At 54.6% G+C, this 14,222-nt stretch overlaps 1 protein-coding gene and 1 long non-coding RNA gene across 6 annotated transcripts in view; one reads left to right on the forward strand and one right to left on the reverse strand.

Moving 5' to 3' along the window:
* Positions 1-14,208, reverse strand: ALDH3A2 (aldehyde dehydrogenase 3 family member A2). Of its 5 annotated transcripts, none has more exons than XM_042255714.1 (12): positions 14,157-14,208; positions 13,201-13,361; positions 10,803-11,034; positions 10,012-10,097; positions 8,726-8,934; positions 7,645-7,762; positions 5,881-6,022; positions 5,202-5,368; positions 3,759-3,858; positions 2,584-2,819; positions 1,872-1,977; positions 1-168 (listed from the first exon to the last, which is right to left on the reverse strand). In XM_042255714.1, the coding sequence occupies exons 2-11, from the start codon at positions 13,351-13,353 to the stop codon at positions 1,906-1,908; spliced, it is 1,515 nt and encodes a 504-aa protein (XP_042111648.1). In that variant the 5' UTR covers positions 13,354-13,361; positions 14,157-14,208; the 3' UTR covers positions 1-168; positions 1,872-1,905. The 5 variants fall into 5 exon arrangements, with proteins under 5 accessions (XP_042111648.1, XP_042111647.1, XP_042111646.1 ...); XM_042255713.1 differs by having other exon boundaries at positions 14,143-14,180; XM_042255712.1 differs by lacking the exon at positions 14,157-14,208 and adding an exon at positions 13,489-13,525.
* The window catches only part of LOC121820590 (uncharacterized), a 26,115-nt gene continuing 25,525 nt past the window's right edge, over positions 13,633-14,222 (forward strand). The window contains exon 1 of the long non-coding RNA XR_006061177.2: positions 13,633-14,130. This is a non-coding gene — a long non-coding RNA (uncharacterized LOC121820590). The remainder of the gene's footprint in view (positions 14,131-14,222) is intronic.

Genomic DNA, 14,222 nt, shown 5'->3' on the forward strand with positions numbered 1-14,222 from the left:
TGAAGCAGTGAGTTTTATTAATGGTGAATGGCAAGGATGGTGCGTTTGCATATCTTCTTAAAAAGTTCTGGTACAATTTAAAAATGATTGGTTGGTTAGCCACTGAGCAGAATAATAATTCAGCAGAGACGATGAGGAGGTGGCTAGGGTCCATCAGTAGTATCCGCCCTGTGGTGGGGAGAAGGGATCCAAGTTACAGCCAGTTTATGACCCCTCAGCCCTGCAACATGGGCCCAGGGTCAGAACCCCGACCAGCACCTCCCATCCTGGAAGTCTCTCCTCCAGTGACAGCAGGGCCCACAGGTGCCTAAGGACGAGAGGTCATGCTCTCCCTCCCAAATGACAACAGGATGGTGGTATTGGAAGCAGTACTCTGTCCGACATGGAGGAGACATGACAATGAGCAAAGACATAAGTTGTAAGAAGGAAGTGGACTGTCCACGCGAACTCTGAAAACTGGTAAGCAATTCTGCTTCTCAAATTCCAGAGAGTAATTAATTTCATCAACACCCACTGAGGCTTAAAGAAGCATAGCCACAGAGTTCAAACGATGCATTTAATCCTCAAGATCCTGATGACATCGATTGATTTTAACCTTTTATTTTCCTCAGCTTTTAAAAACCCCAGCAATGCTTTCCGTAGCTTAGGCTAACCTTTACTGGAACCCTATCTAAAAAGGATGTGGAAAATGCCCCCACCCTGAGATTCTAATGTGCTCCCCTTAGACTAATAACTGTGGCTTTCAGTTTCCCATTTTAAAATGCTCCAAATGCATTCTAATCCTAGTAAACTGAATTATTAGAATCAATCAGAGCTACGAAGTGCAAAAAAACAATTTCAGAAAAATGTTTGCAGTGATCACCAACAAACATTCCTCAAGAAAATGGCCAATTTAGGCACAGAATCCTTGGCTGAAAATAAAAGATGATTTTATAAAAGGAGGGTATAAGCGTAGAGAAGCAGCAAAGAGAGAAGAGCCCCCAAATCTTTACCCAGTCTCACACAGGATCCAAAACAACTGGAACACCTCGGTTCCCAGTGAGGACAGCAAGAGGCGGAGCTGCCCGTACCCTGCGGGCTCAGAAGAGGCCTCACCCAAAGCCATAATTAAATCAATCTCCAGGCCCAGCTAAATAGACATTTTTACAACATTGATGCATCTCTAGAGCCTACCAGACAAAGACTTGCCTGCCAAACCCTTTTGGGAACTTTGTGCAGCGCTGCCCGCCCATCTGGCAGGGAGCACTGCTCCCTAAGAGGGGGCATGCCTGTGGGGATCAATCTGCCTGCACCTCTGGATTCTCCACCAGGCTGAGCGACTCCATCGCAACCAAGGAGGTACTGATCAGGCTGGGGACCCACGACTTGGGAGAGGACAGGCAGGCAGGGACCGGAGACCAAACAGGGCCACCAGCCTCAGCAAGGGGCAGAAGAGCAGCAAGGCAGCCCACAGCAAGCTCTCATTCACCAGGTCTGCCACATAAGTGCTGAAGTTAAACTTTAAGAAAAACAACTCAAAAACGAAACAAAAAGTGACTCTGAGCTTTTTACGAGATGCTGCTCAGACTCTGAAGCTAGGTCTGAGTGGCTCCACGGGCACATCCTTGGGGCAGCTGAGCGCACATGGTTGTGGCTTTCTGGGAGCAATGGTTGCTTCGTCCCGACCCTCTAGAGTCCGGCCCTGGACTGAACCATGGCTGTCAGGTTTAACACTCTGCTGCTCCAGGCTAAAGTCCAAAGTGCCTGGAGACAAATAAATTGCACATTCTTTTTCTGGTAACACATGAGCCTCTGAGTGTAGAAAAACACGTGATCGGAAGAGCACACACCCCACGCTGGCCCGAGTTACAGAAAGGAAGAGACAGCCCTACCTCCTCTCAACACAGAGTGGGTTCTGAGACCGGCTCACGGGATGGCACGTCTGTGAACTGCCAGAAAAAGCAACAGGGCCTTTGTCCTCAGCACAGCCTGGTACCTCTGAGGAAACCCAAATGAATTCAGATGCGGCTGGTGTCTCCAGCTCTACCAACACCCTCTCAACACTTAAACCAAACACAGACACGAACGCAGCTGTTCCCGTTAAATCTGGCTTTGCCCTGGGAAGCTGCCTGGCACCGGCTCTCCTAGCACGTCCACGTCTGCGATGACCAACCACCAGAGACACACACTGCGGTCAGCCTCATGGCCAAGCTGCCTCCACCAGCAGCCTGTCACCAGAGGACTGTCTCCACCTCCACGCGCCGGGTCCATGCACATCCAGGAACCAGCTGGCCCCAAGGCACCAACAGTGAGAGGATCAAGGGTTAGGCAGCTCAGCTTCTGTAAGCGAGCTCTCCAGGGCTTTAACCTCAGACCAGAGGCAGCGCATGGCTCCTGTGAGGACAGGCTTGTGGCCTGGACAGTCTCTGCTGCTGGAGCCCAGAAGCAGCCAGAGATGCTCAGAGAATCACGGGCTGCCTGCAAGCCATCGCTCCCTAGCCCTTAGTTTTAGGCTGAATGTTAACAGGATGAGACAGCACTGATTTAATAAGATCGGAGGCGCTCCCAAGACAGAGCCACCCCAGGCAGCCATTGGGGACCCACCTTGATGAGCACAGCGGCCAGGACGCCCAGGAGAGTGAGCAGCAGGAGGCCGAGTTTCCCTCTGTTGAACTGCTTCAACAAGAAAAATTTCGCCCAGTCCACCTTCGACTGGCTGTTGGGAGGGTATCGGAGTTGGTTCGCGCCTTCCCGCTTGAGAGTTTTTAATAAACACGGACGTTGATGGGAAAAAGTATCGAAACTGTGTTTTCCGTGATACGCCCCCATCCCGCTGGACCCTGAAGTCAAGGGCAGATGAGACAAGCCGCTGTAGGTAACGGAGCTCCTCCTGCGTACAGGCAGGACCCCTGCGCACCAGCCTGGCAGGAAGGGGGCCTTGTTCCAGGAGGTCCTGGGCCCCCTGCCCATCGGCATGGGGGGAGCGCCTTGTCCCCTGCACAGTGGACCCGGCCCAGGACATGCTCAGGGTGCTCCCGGGACAGGCTCACTCTACCACAACCCCAGTTCCAAGAGGGAACAGGGCAGGTAGGGCCTTAGTGTGGTCCTGAGGGTCTGACTCTGGGAGCCCGGGGCTGAGCTACGCTTCCTCCAGGCTCTCGGGAGGTCATGTGGTGGTGCTAACAAGCTGGTGGACACTTCTGCCCTTTCAGAGCTGTGCTCCGGGCCTGTGCTCATTTGTCTGCTCTGTAAGCCAGGCAGACACGTGTGTGGCTAGGGTAACCAGGGCCCAGGGCATGATTTGGGTGAAGCTGAAGCTGCAGGGGGATTCTGTGAGATGTATCAAAAGGTGTGCCTTTTAAAGAAAAAGTCTAAATTACAAAATATTAAGTGTTTATGTCTGAGAGGTCATTGCATTTTCCCTCACAACTTTCCATAGTATTCTGTTTTTGTGCCTTTTCCCTAAAAATGCAAACGGACATCCAGGTCCTCGGCTGCTGTCTGCCCTGCCCATGGCCCCATCCCCCGCCTGTCCACGGGCCCATCCCTCGCCTGCCCATGGCCTGTCCCTCACCACCTCATTCATAAAGGACAGAGGGCAAGCCTCAGTTCATCTGAGACCTGATTCTTGGCCCAAGACATGCCCTGCATCTGATGAAGAACCGCAAACCAGGGAAGCAGCAAACTGTAAACCATTACAGACTGGGAAGCGCCCCTGAGGGTGGAGGGTGGGGACAGGCCAGAAGGAGACTCTGGGCAGCAGCTGGGAGGGGCCTCACCCACGCCTCCGAAGGGCAGAGAGCTGAGCATGAAGTGCATGATGACATCATTGCCTGTGACACCGCCGCTGGACGTCCCGTCGATCATCCGCTTGATGAGCTGAGGGGAAGAGCAGAGGCCCCAGGTCAGCTGTGGCTGGCCCAGGACACACGTCCTCCTGAGGTCAGACTCCATGAGCGAGCATGGTACAGGTCAGCTCTCAGCTGCACATCGAGTCCTCCGGGGAAGCAATGCAGAGGTGGTTGAACACCCGTCAAACCAGCGTTCGACCCCCAAGCCCACAGCCAGGGCCTCTCTTATCAGGGACCATTCAGGATCTATTCCAGGTCTTAAGAATTGTTACTATTTCTTCTTTCTGGTCTACTTTACAGCCTGTGATTTACAGATATTTCATTTCTATGAGACGCAAAAAACATTCAAATGTCCTACTTTTGAAGGAGACCGCTGGTTGGCTCACCTAGGACCCAAATGGGCAGTAACGCTTGACTGGTAAACGTTGCCTCCCTGGTGCCGACCAGTCCAGTCCTCCGTACCGAAGGTCATCACTGACCACGGGACAGAGCCTGACCTGCCACCCTCCACCCAGGCCACAGACCTCAGCTTCCGCTCTGTCCTCCACTGCCTGTGATCATTTCAGCTGTAGACCGTTGTGTTTTGCTAATCTGATCCTCACTGAGCCCTGCACGCTCGGTCTCCCTAGATGGTGGACAGAGATCAGCCCCTCAACAGCTTGGCCAGCTCTGGAAGCGGCCCCATGACCACCTGCACGGCTGGGCAGAGGCTCCACAGGGTACACCTGCTCTGGGGACTTCTCGGCTTGGCCTGGCTGCACATTCTCCTCCGAGTTTTCACTTTTCCTCAGAGGCTCCTGGCCTACTGGCCCACCTTGAGGCTACTGTCCCTCAGCAGCCAGTCGCCTTGGAGGTGCGGATGAACAGGCTTGAGAGTGGTGGCGGGGCTGCTAGGCCTGGGGTGACAAGGTGTGGGTGGCCAGCCTGACTAGGACTGTGAAACCGCTCCAACCACAAGGTTGCATCACTGGAAAAACCCAAGTCCATGGTTTCCAAGCAGCTCCCTTGGCAGTGCCAGAGACCTGCCCCAGTCCGCTCCACAGCCCCGCCTGCATGGCCTTGGGGTCCTCGGGCACCCAGGGTTAACAGCGGGAGAGCTGCTAACACTGGCGCCTGGAAGTCTCCCAATTAGACGGGAGGTGTTTGTGAGTCAACAGACTTGTGACAGTCACTCCGAAGATGGAGCTCTGACCCCAGGGAGTGAGGGGAAGGTCACAGTGATAACCCCAGGGCCTCATTACCTAAGAAAGAGACGGCCAGCTGTGAGAACAGCCTCCCTGGGGACTCAGGCGTAATAATCCCAGTCTGCTTTAGAGCAGAGAAGGTTCAAGAGCGCGGCTCACGACAGCACGCATGTGCTGTGAAGATTACCTTACTGTTGTGAGAAAACACATAGAAAGCTAGGGGCTTTTCGCGTTCATTTATGAACTGTATGGCTTCATCTGCATTCTTCACAGGCACTATTGGAAGAATTGGTCCAAAAATTTCTTCCTGCATCACCTTGGTGTCAGGATCCACATCAGTGAGTACTGTTGGGGCTGAAACAGAAAATCAAAGATGAAAAGGCTGCAGCTGAGCCAGAAACATCCAACTCTCACTGCACACTGCGCTCAGGGTTCCCCCGCCCAGCCAAGTGTCACCTCATGAAATAAGCCCCAAGTGCAAGCATGAACCGTGCAAATACTCAATGTCTCCAGGCGTGTGCATCAGGGATCCTTGTGCCAGCAAGGGGGTAGGCAGGCTGGAGTAAATCCTGTGTTCACCTAACCGTGTTCAGCACTGCACACCTGCGTCCTTCCCTGGACAGGCCTTCTTGGGAGCACAGATGGTCTGGTCCTTGGAGGGACCAGACCAGCACCACTTCTTCACTCAAGTGCATTCCTGCCCTGATCTCTCTGACCTTGACTACAACTGAGTGAGGTTAGAGAATGTCATAAAGTGGTAGCATCCCCTGGGCCTTGGCTCAGGCTCTGCCTGCCCTGGGCACATGGGACGACACAGGAAGAAACGACGTGGACTCTGAGGACACAGACCAGGTGGGTCCCCTTACCTATGTAGCGTGTGGCCTCATCCATCTCCCCACCAAAAGCTATCTTCTGTCCTTCCAGCAGACTCTGTATCCTCTTAAAATGACGAAGATTGACGATCCTCTCGTAGTCGGGAGATTCTTTTACATTTTCTCCATAAAATTCCTGAGTCAAACAACAGTATCTAGTCATCACCAAAGACCCACATTTTAACTTAATAATTATAAAATTCACTTATGTCCCCAGATCTGGCTTTACACCCTCACAGAATCCCACGCCCCCCCCCCCACCCCCCAAGGACTTCGACAGTAGTGAGGTTAAGCTCCCTGAGAGGCTGAGGACAGGAGTTTACACACACACACGTCTCCCATTTCCCAGTTTCTGGGGTTAGTGTGGGTCCTTCCTGGGGTGGACACAGAGTGGGTACTGCAAGTCGTGCCCCGTATCGGGGCCCCACGTGCTTCCCTGTCGACTCTGGCTCCTCCGCTCCCTCGAGGAGCTGAGTGGTGGCCTGCAGAGCCTGGAGCACAGCCTGTGCAGCCCTTCGCAGAAAGAGTCTGCCGCGCTTTGTGCTGCTTCCTCCTGGCCTGGAACCTCCACCAGCCACAGACAGTTGGGAAACCACTCAGAAGATCAAAGCACAGTCTGGGTAAACCAATCTCAATGACTCACATTCAGCCCCATAGGCACGCTCCATCTCCCCTGACCACTGTCCACTCCCCCCATCAACCTTGAGCTGGCTGGTAAGAACATCCCGGGCAGCCTGTGGAAACACAGGATCTCAGGTCCCTGCACTGGGGCCACTGGAGTGGCTGTTGGTGCCAGCTGCACCTGAGTGTCACCTGGAGACCCCAGACCTCCTGCGGATGGGAGGACAGGAAACTTCTCCTAAATCACGCCTAGCGACTCTCAGGCGACAAGCAGGGCGGTGAGAGGAGAAACGCCTCCAGGAAGACAGGGACTGTCACTCCCAGTCACTCCCACCTGGCTTGTCACCACGCACCCCCAGCACAACTTCTCCAGCCGCAGTGTCTCCTGCAGTCTGGCCAAGGCCCCTCTCATGCTGTCTTTGTCCAGGCCCGCCACAGTCCCACCACTACATCCACATCAAGACCCTTGGCCCCTCACTGCTCACACTGTCTCTCCTGATTGTCCATGAGCCACCTCTCAGGGCTCAGTCAGCACCCAGGGAGTGAACCATGGTTGTTCCAACAACTTCTTCACCCGGGAGGCCCATGACCCAGTGCCATCACTCCTTCCTCCAGTCTGAGTCCCTCGTTTCTCCTGGCTCACCTGGGGCCTTCCTTGACCCCAGCCCTAGACTGACACTTGAAACACCCTCAAAGACTGAGGGCTGCATTAAGCGTAGTTAATTCACTCACTCCTCGAAATAGCTGGCTTTGCTAAACCGCCTACACACTGAAGATCAGATGACCTTGACGGGCAGTGGCCACACATTAGGGGTCCTCGACTGCACTGCAGAAGCCTGACGGTCTTCTCCCCAGACCACAGAATCACACCTGAACTGTTTTTTCTAAAGCCTGTGCTGCACCTAAGGAGTTATCATCAACAAATCAGCTGGACGGTTTCTGGTGTGCATACCACCAGCCTCACCTTGCTCTCAGCAAACGTTCTCCAAAAATGTTTTCTCATTAGCCAGGAAGTTCAGTCACAGCTGCTACTGAAATGTTCAAGAGGGGAGGGGATGGGGAGCTGCTGCCCACAAACAGCCAACCTCACCCTGCACCCTTAGGCAGCCAGTGCAACCAGAGGTGGTAAACACGCACCTTCACGGCCTCCTGCACCTTCCGCACGATCTGGTCCTGGAGGGACGGCTCACAGAGCACGTAGTCGGGGGCAATGCAGGTCTGACCGCAGTTCATGAACTTGCCCCAGGCGATGCGTCTGGGAAAAGCACCAGCAGCTGCATTCAGTCCCCGCACCTGCCACCCACGCTGTGCTGTTTACTAACAATGCTCACAAACGTACTCATGAATCTTGACTGAACGATGTTTTAATGACTCATCTCTGTAGCACTTTCAGTTGATGCAGAATATTCTAAGAAGAAGGGAAAGCTTTGTGCCTACTCATCAACAACAATGCTTTAAATGCAGAGACGGCCCTGCCTGCAGCAGGAAAGGACAGAGTGCGGTTTCCTGACACCCCCTCCCTCCTCCAACTCCGGCTAGGAGGACGTCTGGGAGGACGGGGTCCCCTGGCTCTGGGAAGCTGTGCCTGAGCTCTGACAGAAATCCACACACTGGGGTCTCCTGTTCGGGCAGACAGACACCTACAGAGCCCACCCGACCCCGCCCAATGCCCCCACCCCCTCTCCACCGCCTCTCCGAGGGGAGGGGAGCCATGCCGCTCTAGCACTGTCAACTGTGGGTCTGAGCACTTGCTGTGAGCCAAACTGATTCAGCACAGACACCTCCAAACCTTTCACTTTCTAGTTCTCAGATGCAAGATGCTCTTAGTTAGAAGATGAGCAGTATCGGTTATCAATAAATGAACTGAGGAGGTCAGCATAGGGAGTCTAAAGACTTTGGATTATCTACTGTACTTTCTGGATCAGCAACCAGTGGGACAGAAAGATTTCCTGCCTGATCTATTATCTTGACAACAGAGAGACCTTGTTTTTCATTCCTAAGGATGGCCGTGTGATGTCAAGGCTTTGTATTCACAACTTCCGGCCACGGCGCTAAAAGGGAGTGTGTGAAAGTTCCACACTACCGCCTGGCCCCCACCCAGGAGGACATCAACCCCCAAGACTCATCAAGGTCTCTTGGAGCCAGGAGGCACAGGGGACACACCAGCAGGCTCTCGGCTGAGCTGGGAAAATCCAGGAAACCAGAGAGCCAGTCTCACCGGCAGGCGACATCCAAGTCACAGTCTCGGTCCACGAAGCATGGGCTCTTTCCTCCCAGTTCAAGGGTCACAGGGGTCAGATGCTTGGCAGCAGCCTGCATGACAATTTTTCCAACAGCGGTGTTTCCCGTGTAGAGAATGTGGTCAAATCGCTGCTTCAGAAGCTCCGTGGTCTCCTCAACACCACCATTGACAACGGCGTACAGATCCTGAAGGAAAGAGACAGACGCGAATATCACCGACTTCATCCTGTCGTCCAATGTAAATACCTAACTGTCTGTAAAACCAGGAAAAGGTGGAGACCGGACCTGGTGAGGATGGGTGGGGGAGTCCAATGGCACCTGAGAATCTCGACCTGCGGCAGAACTGGCCAGAGAGACCAGCATTTCCACCTCAGCCTCACAAGGCCACAAAGGAGAAGAGGGATCCCACCCAGGACATGCAGAGCTGGGGGCAGGGCGAAGGGAGGGTGGCAGGGACGCAGCTGCTGTGGGTGAGCACAGGACAGGCCCTGGGCACGTCCACCTGGACGTCCTTCCTGAACTCAGCTCAGTGCAGGGCTTAGACCACGGGGAGACCGAGGGACATCTGAGTCTGAACATGTGTGAAACCCAGTGAGGGCCCCCAAGGTCGGGCCAGCTGCTCCCTACCCCATTGCCACCAGCTCCTGTGCCTGCTGGCTGGGGGCCTCATAGCTGCCTCCCTGAGAGTCCCTGAGGACCCCCTCCCCACAGAGCTAAACGGCATCACAACATTCTCTGCCTTGCACCCGACCCCTGATCGTTTTTTCTACACAGCTTCTGACACTCTTCACTGCCAGGACTTTAACCCAGAGTGAGGGGCCAGCTCCGGGTCAGCAGGCCGTTTCCTTCTGTGGTTTTCAGGCCACAAACTTGTCCATTTAAGCCTGGACACACTCTCACACAACTGAACCTCGCTAGGAGCACCTGGCTCAGCTCCAGTCCCTCGTCAAACAACCCACTACGTGAATACACCTAAGATCGCGGCAGATCCAACAACGGGTCAACTCAGAACACCACACAGCAGGGGATGCTCTCTGAGCAGCAGAGGTGCTGATAAGGCCAAGGGCCTGAACAGACTGTAACCACAGCAGCTGAACGATTCCAGTTTGTCTTGGACTTCACTTCTCTTGTCAGGCCAGTTGTAGGAGGCTTAGGGAAATGGGGCATGGAGGCCCGACCACCAAACAACGGCGGCGGGAAGAGCGGGTACCTGTTCCCCACGACCAACAGACAGACATGCATGCCAAGGAGGGGCACTCTCACCTGGTCCAAGTACTGAGGGAGGAGCTTAGCCAAGAGCTTGGCTGTATTCTCACTTACTTCGGAAGGCTTGATAATCACAGCATTTCCTAAACAGAGCAGAAAGCAGGACAGCACTGTCGAGTACCTGAGTGACTAACAGCCACCCAGATGGCGCTAACGTGCGGAGCATAGGCTAAGCGTCACTCCACGTCTGTGCTCGGCCTTGTTCACCGCGGGCCCGAGTCACCCCACTGCCTCCTTCCTATAGGCTGACGCCTCCATTCTCACCCTCCAGGTCCCATCAGCCTCCCTACGTGGCCTCCAGCGTTCCCACATTGCTCTCACTCCCACTCCTGGGTTTTCCTGTTTGCCCTGGGATTACTACACAAATATGAGCCTTGTCATCATGAAGCTGTTGATCTGGATCCTGGAGAACTGAGAAATTAATCCCTTCGCACTTGCTGTGGGCCACGGAGCATGACTCCCACAGTCCTTATCTGAATGCAGAATCTAGTCAGACAGAATCCAACTGATTCATCCAAAGCCAGAGGTGGTGACTGGGAACATGGACGTCTGACTCTTGACCCAGTCTGTGGACTCACGTGTGCCTCTCCACCCTCATGGGTTCCCTCTCCAGGGCTCCAGAAAGCAGTGGCCACACAAACCTCTGAAGCCCACTAAACAAGAATAATGCTATGACTTTTCAATACACTGCTGGCTTACACTAAGGCAAGCCACCACAGCAAGTGCATTTAATTAGGCACCCTCCTTAACATGCAACAATGGCACGAGGACACAAGCTGACCCCAGACCTGCAGCGATGGCTCCTATCAGGGGCTGGATGGTGAGGACAAAGGGGTAGTTCCAAGCTCCGATAATCAGTACGACCCCCAGGGGCTCTGGCTGGATGTAGGCCTCGTCCAGCATGGTGAGCAGGTTCCTCTGAGCTGGTTTAGCAGCAGCCCATTCCGGAAGCTTCTCCAGCATGAGATCAATTTCTCCAAGCACAGAAATGACTTCTTGACTGTATGCGTTGAATTCGCTCTGTCACAAGAGGATACAGTTAACTTTCATGGGTCTGACATACTCAGGCAAGGGAATCCCCTGGTGGTCCAGTGGTTAGGACTCTGCTCTTCCACTGCAGAGGGCATGGGTTCAATCCCTGGCCCAGGAACTAAGATCCCACAAACCATACAGCAGTGTACAAAGAAACCAAAGTGCTGGGCTAAGCACACCTGTCAGACGGGCTGGTTTGCTGTGTAGATTTCTCTGCGCCCTTCAAGCCCACAGTGCATGCCTGCTAAGTCACTTCAGTTGTCTCCGACTCTGCAGTCGTCCAGGTTCCTCTATCCATGGGATTCTCCAGGCAAAAACACTGGAGTGGGTTGCCATGCTCTGCTCCAGGGGAATCTTCCTGACCCAGGGATAGAACTTGCCTCTCTTATGTGAACTGCACCGGCAGGCAGGTTCTTTACCACTGTTGCTGCTAAGTCGCTTCAGTTGTGTCCGACTCTGTGCGACCCCATAGATGGCAGCCCACCAGGCTCCCCTGTCCCTGGGATTCTCCAGGCAAGAACACTGGAGTGGGGTGCCATGCCCTGCTCCAGGGGAATCTTCCTGACCCAGGGATAGAACTTGCCTCTCTTATGTCAACTGCACCGGCAGGCAGGTTCTTTACCACTAGTGCCACCTAAAGCCCATAGTATACACTCATTAACTCCCTAATATATTCAGTCTCTCTAAATCCTTCTTTACCGATCCAAGACATTTAAACCCAGGCTTAAATGGTCCTTAATTGATAATGGTGTGCCCTAATCTCACTTTACAAGCCACAGTAATTATGCTTTCACCCATATCTTAATATTTCACCCTTAATACACTGCCTAATGCCAGTCTTCCCTGGTGGCTCAGATGGTAAAGCATCTGCCTGCAATGCAGGAGACCCAGGTTCGATCCCTGCGTTGAGAAGATCTCCTGGAGAAGGAAATGGCAACCCACTCCAGTACTCTTGCCTGGAGAATCCCTCGGATGGAGGAGCCTGGTAGTCTACAGTCCATGGGGTCGCAAAGAGTCAGACATGACTGAGCAAATTCACTTCACTTCACTTAAAACTGTAGTTTCACTTTGGGCATGTTTTGTTTCTGGACCAAATTTAACACCCTCAAGGGCAAGGAATTTACTGTACTTCTTTCATTTTTTTTTTTTAAAGTCATGTCTGACTCTTTGCGACCCCATGGACTGTATCGTCCATGGAATTCTCTAGGCCAGAATACTGGAGTAGCTAGCCTTTCCCTTCTCCAGGGGATCTTCCCAACCCAGGAATCCAACACAGGTCTCCCACACTGCAGGTGGATTCTTTACCAGCTGAGCCACAAAGGAAGCCCTGTACTTCTTTCATAATCCTTAAGATATACACTCAGAAATGCTGATAGAGGGAATGATTCAGACATCTTGCTTCAGACAACTTAAATCCACCTTCTGTGACACAGTGCTTCTCCACCATAAGTAAATGTTATAGTTCTGTTGTAACTACTGGTGGTGGTGGTGGTGTTCAGTCACTAAGTCATTTCTGACTCTTGTGACCCCACAGTCCATGGGATTTCCCAGGTAAGAATCCTGGAGTGGGTTGCCATTTCCTTCTCCAGGGGACCTTCCCAACTCAGGGATCAGATCTTGATCTTCTGCACTGCAGGTGGATTCCATACCAGTGAGCCACCAGGGAAGCCCACACTTCTTATGTTTGTACTCCTCAAAATAATCTTTAGGGGGAAGTGAGGGATGGAGCCTCGCAAAGCCAGAGCAAGGCCTTGCTCTGGCTTTGCTACCCCTAGAATAAAAAGGGGGGAAAAAGAATAGTAACAACAGTATTATAGAACACAGGGGACAGTATTTAAACCCTAAACACTCGCCCAAAACCTTGCTATTTAAAGCAGGGTTCCAGAAAAAGGCAGCGTTGTATCATCCGGGAGCTTGTTACAAACTCGGGCTCTCAGAGTGCCCCCAAACCTCACCCGACCCACGGAAACATCTTCGGCCTTTAACAGGTCCCGGGTAACTCGCGGGTGCACAGATCTGAAACCTAAAGTCGTGGTGGAAAATCCGAGCGCAACCAGCAGCCATAAAGTTGAAAGACAGTAATCCGGCCCGCAAATTGCTCAAATGACCCAATCCCGGGAGAGGGGATAAGGGTGGGGTCAGGTCCGGGCGCACCTTGCTCAGGTCCGCACCGATGGCCGCCAGGATGTCCTTCTCGCGCTCCTGCACCATCGCGCGCAGGGCCTCGAGCTGCCGCCGCCGGAACGTCAAGGGGCGAGAGCGGCCGGAGCCGAAAGCCGCGCGAACCCGCTGGACCTCGCGCTCCATGGCCAGTCCTGCAGGGAGAGGGGAAATCCGGCGCCGTAGGCGGCGGGCGGGCAGAACGCGGGGCCGCGGGGCGGTGCCGCCCCATCCCCGCCCTCCACCCGGTCCCGGGCCCACGGCTCACGGCCCACGCCGCACCTCAGCGCCAGACGCGCCGACTCAGCCGACGCCAACTGCCCGGCCGACGCCCAGCCAGCAGCGCTCAGCCCCGAATCACGCGCCGATTGGCCGGCGCGGCCCACGTGACCCCCGCAGGCCGGACACTGTGCGGGCCCCGCCCCCAGCCTTCGGCGGGCGAGCCGGGGAGGACGACGCGTGGGGGCTGGAGGGGACCTCGGCTGCGCCTGCGCCTGGGGCGCGCGGTTCAGACCTCGCAGACCTGGCCCCGCGCCAAGCGGCTCGGGAGGCGGCGCTTGGCCGCCCACACCGCTTCTTCCGGGCACCGAGTCTCTTGGGCTCGTCACGCATGTCATTACCCTGCGGCATCTCTTCTTCCCTTATCTGCCGCTCTCCTCCGCTTCCACCGTCCGTTTGCTGTCCCCTCCCTCCCCCACCCCAGGTCCCTGTCCCACTTTCCCTCCTCCACCCCGAATCCTTGTCCCCCTTCCCTCCCCCTCCCCGAGTCCCTGTCCCCCTTCCCCTCCCCGAGTCCCTGTCTCCCTCCCCCACCCCCATCCTGAGTCTCTGTCCCCCTTCGCCTCCCCAAGCCCCTGACCCCTTTCCCCTAGAGGGCCCGGGCTCCGGCTCCCCCTGCACCCACGGTGACAGAGCCCGCTGCCGGTGGGTGCTCACCTCACTCTCCTCACCTGTGCTGGTTGGAGGAACCTTCTGGCTCCTTCCTGACTTCACTGAGACTTTAATCTGCCTGTCAC

Source organism: Ovis aries, chromosome 11, assembly GCF_016772045.2.
Source record: "Ovis aries strain OAR_USU_Benz2616 breed Rambouillet chromosome 11, ARS-UI_Ramb_v3.0, whole genome shotgun sequence".
In the NCBI taxonomy this organism is placed as follows: domain Eukaryota; kingdom Metazoa; phylum Chordata; class Mammalia; order Artiodactyla; family Bovidae; genus Ovis; species Ovis aries.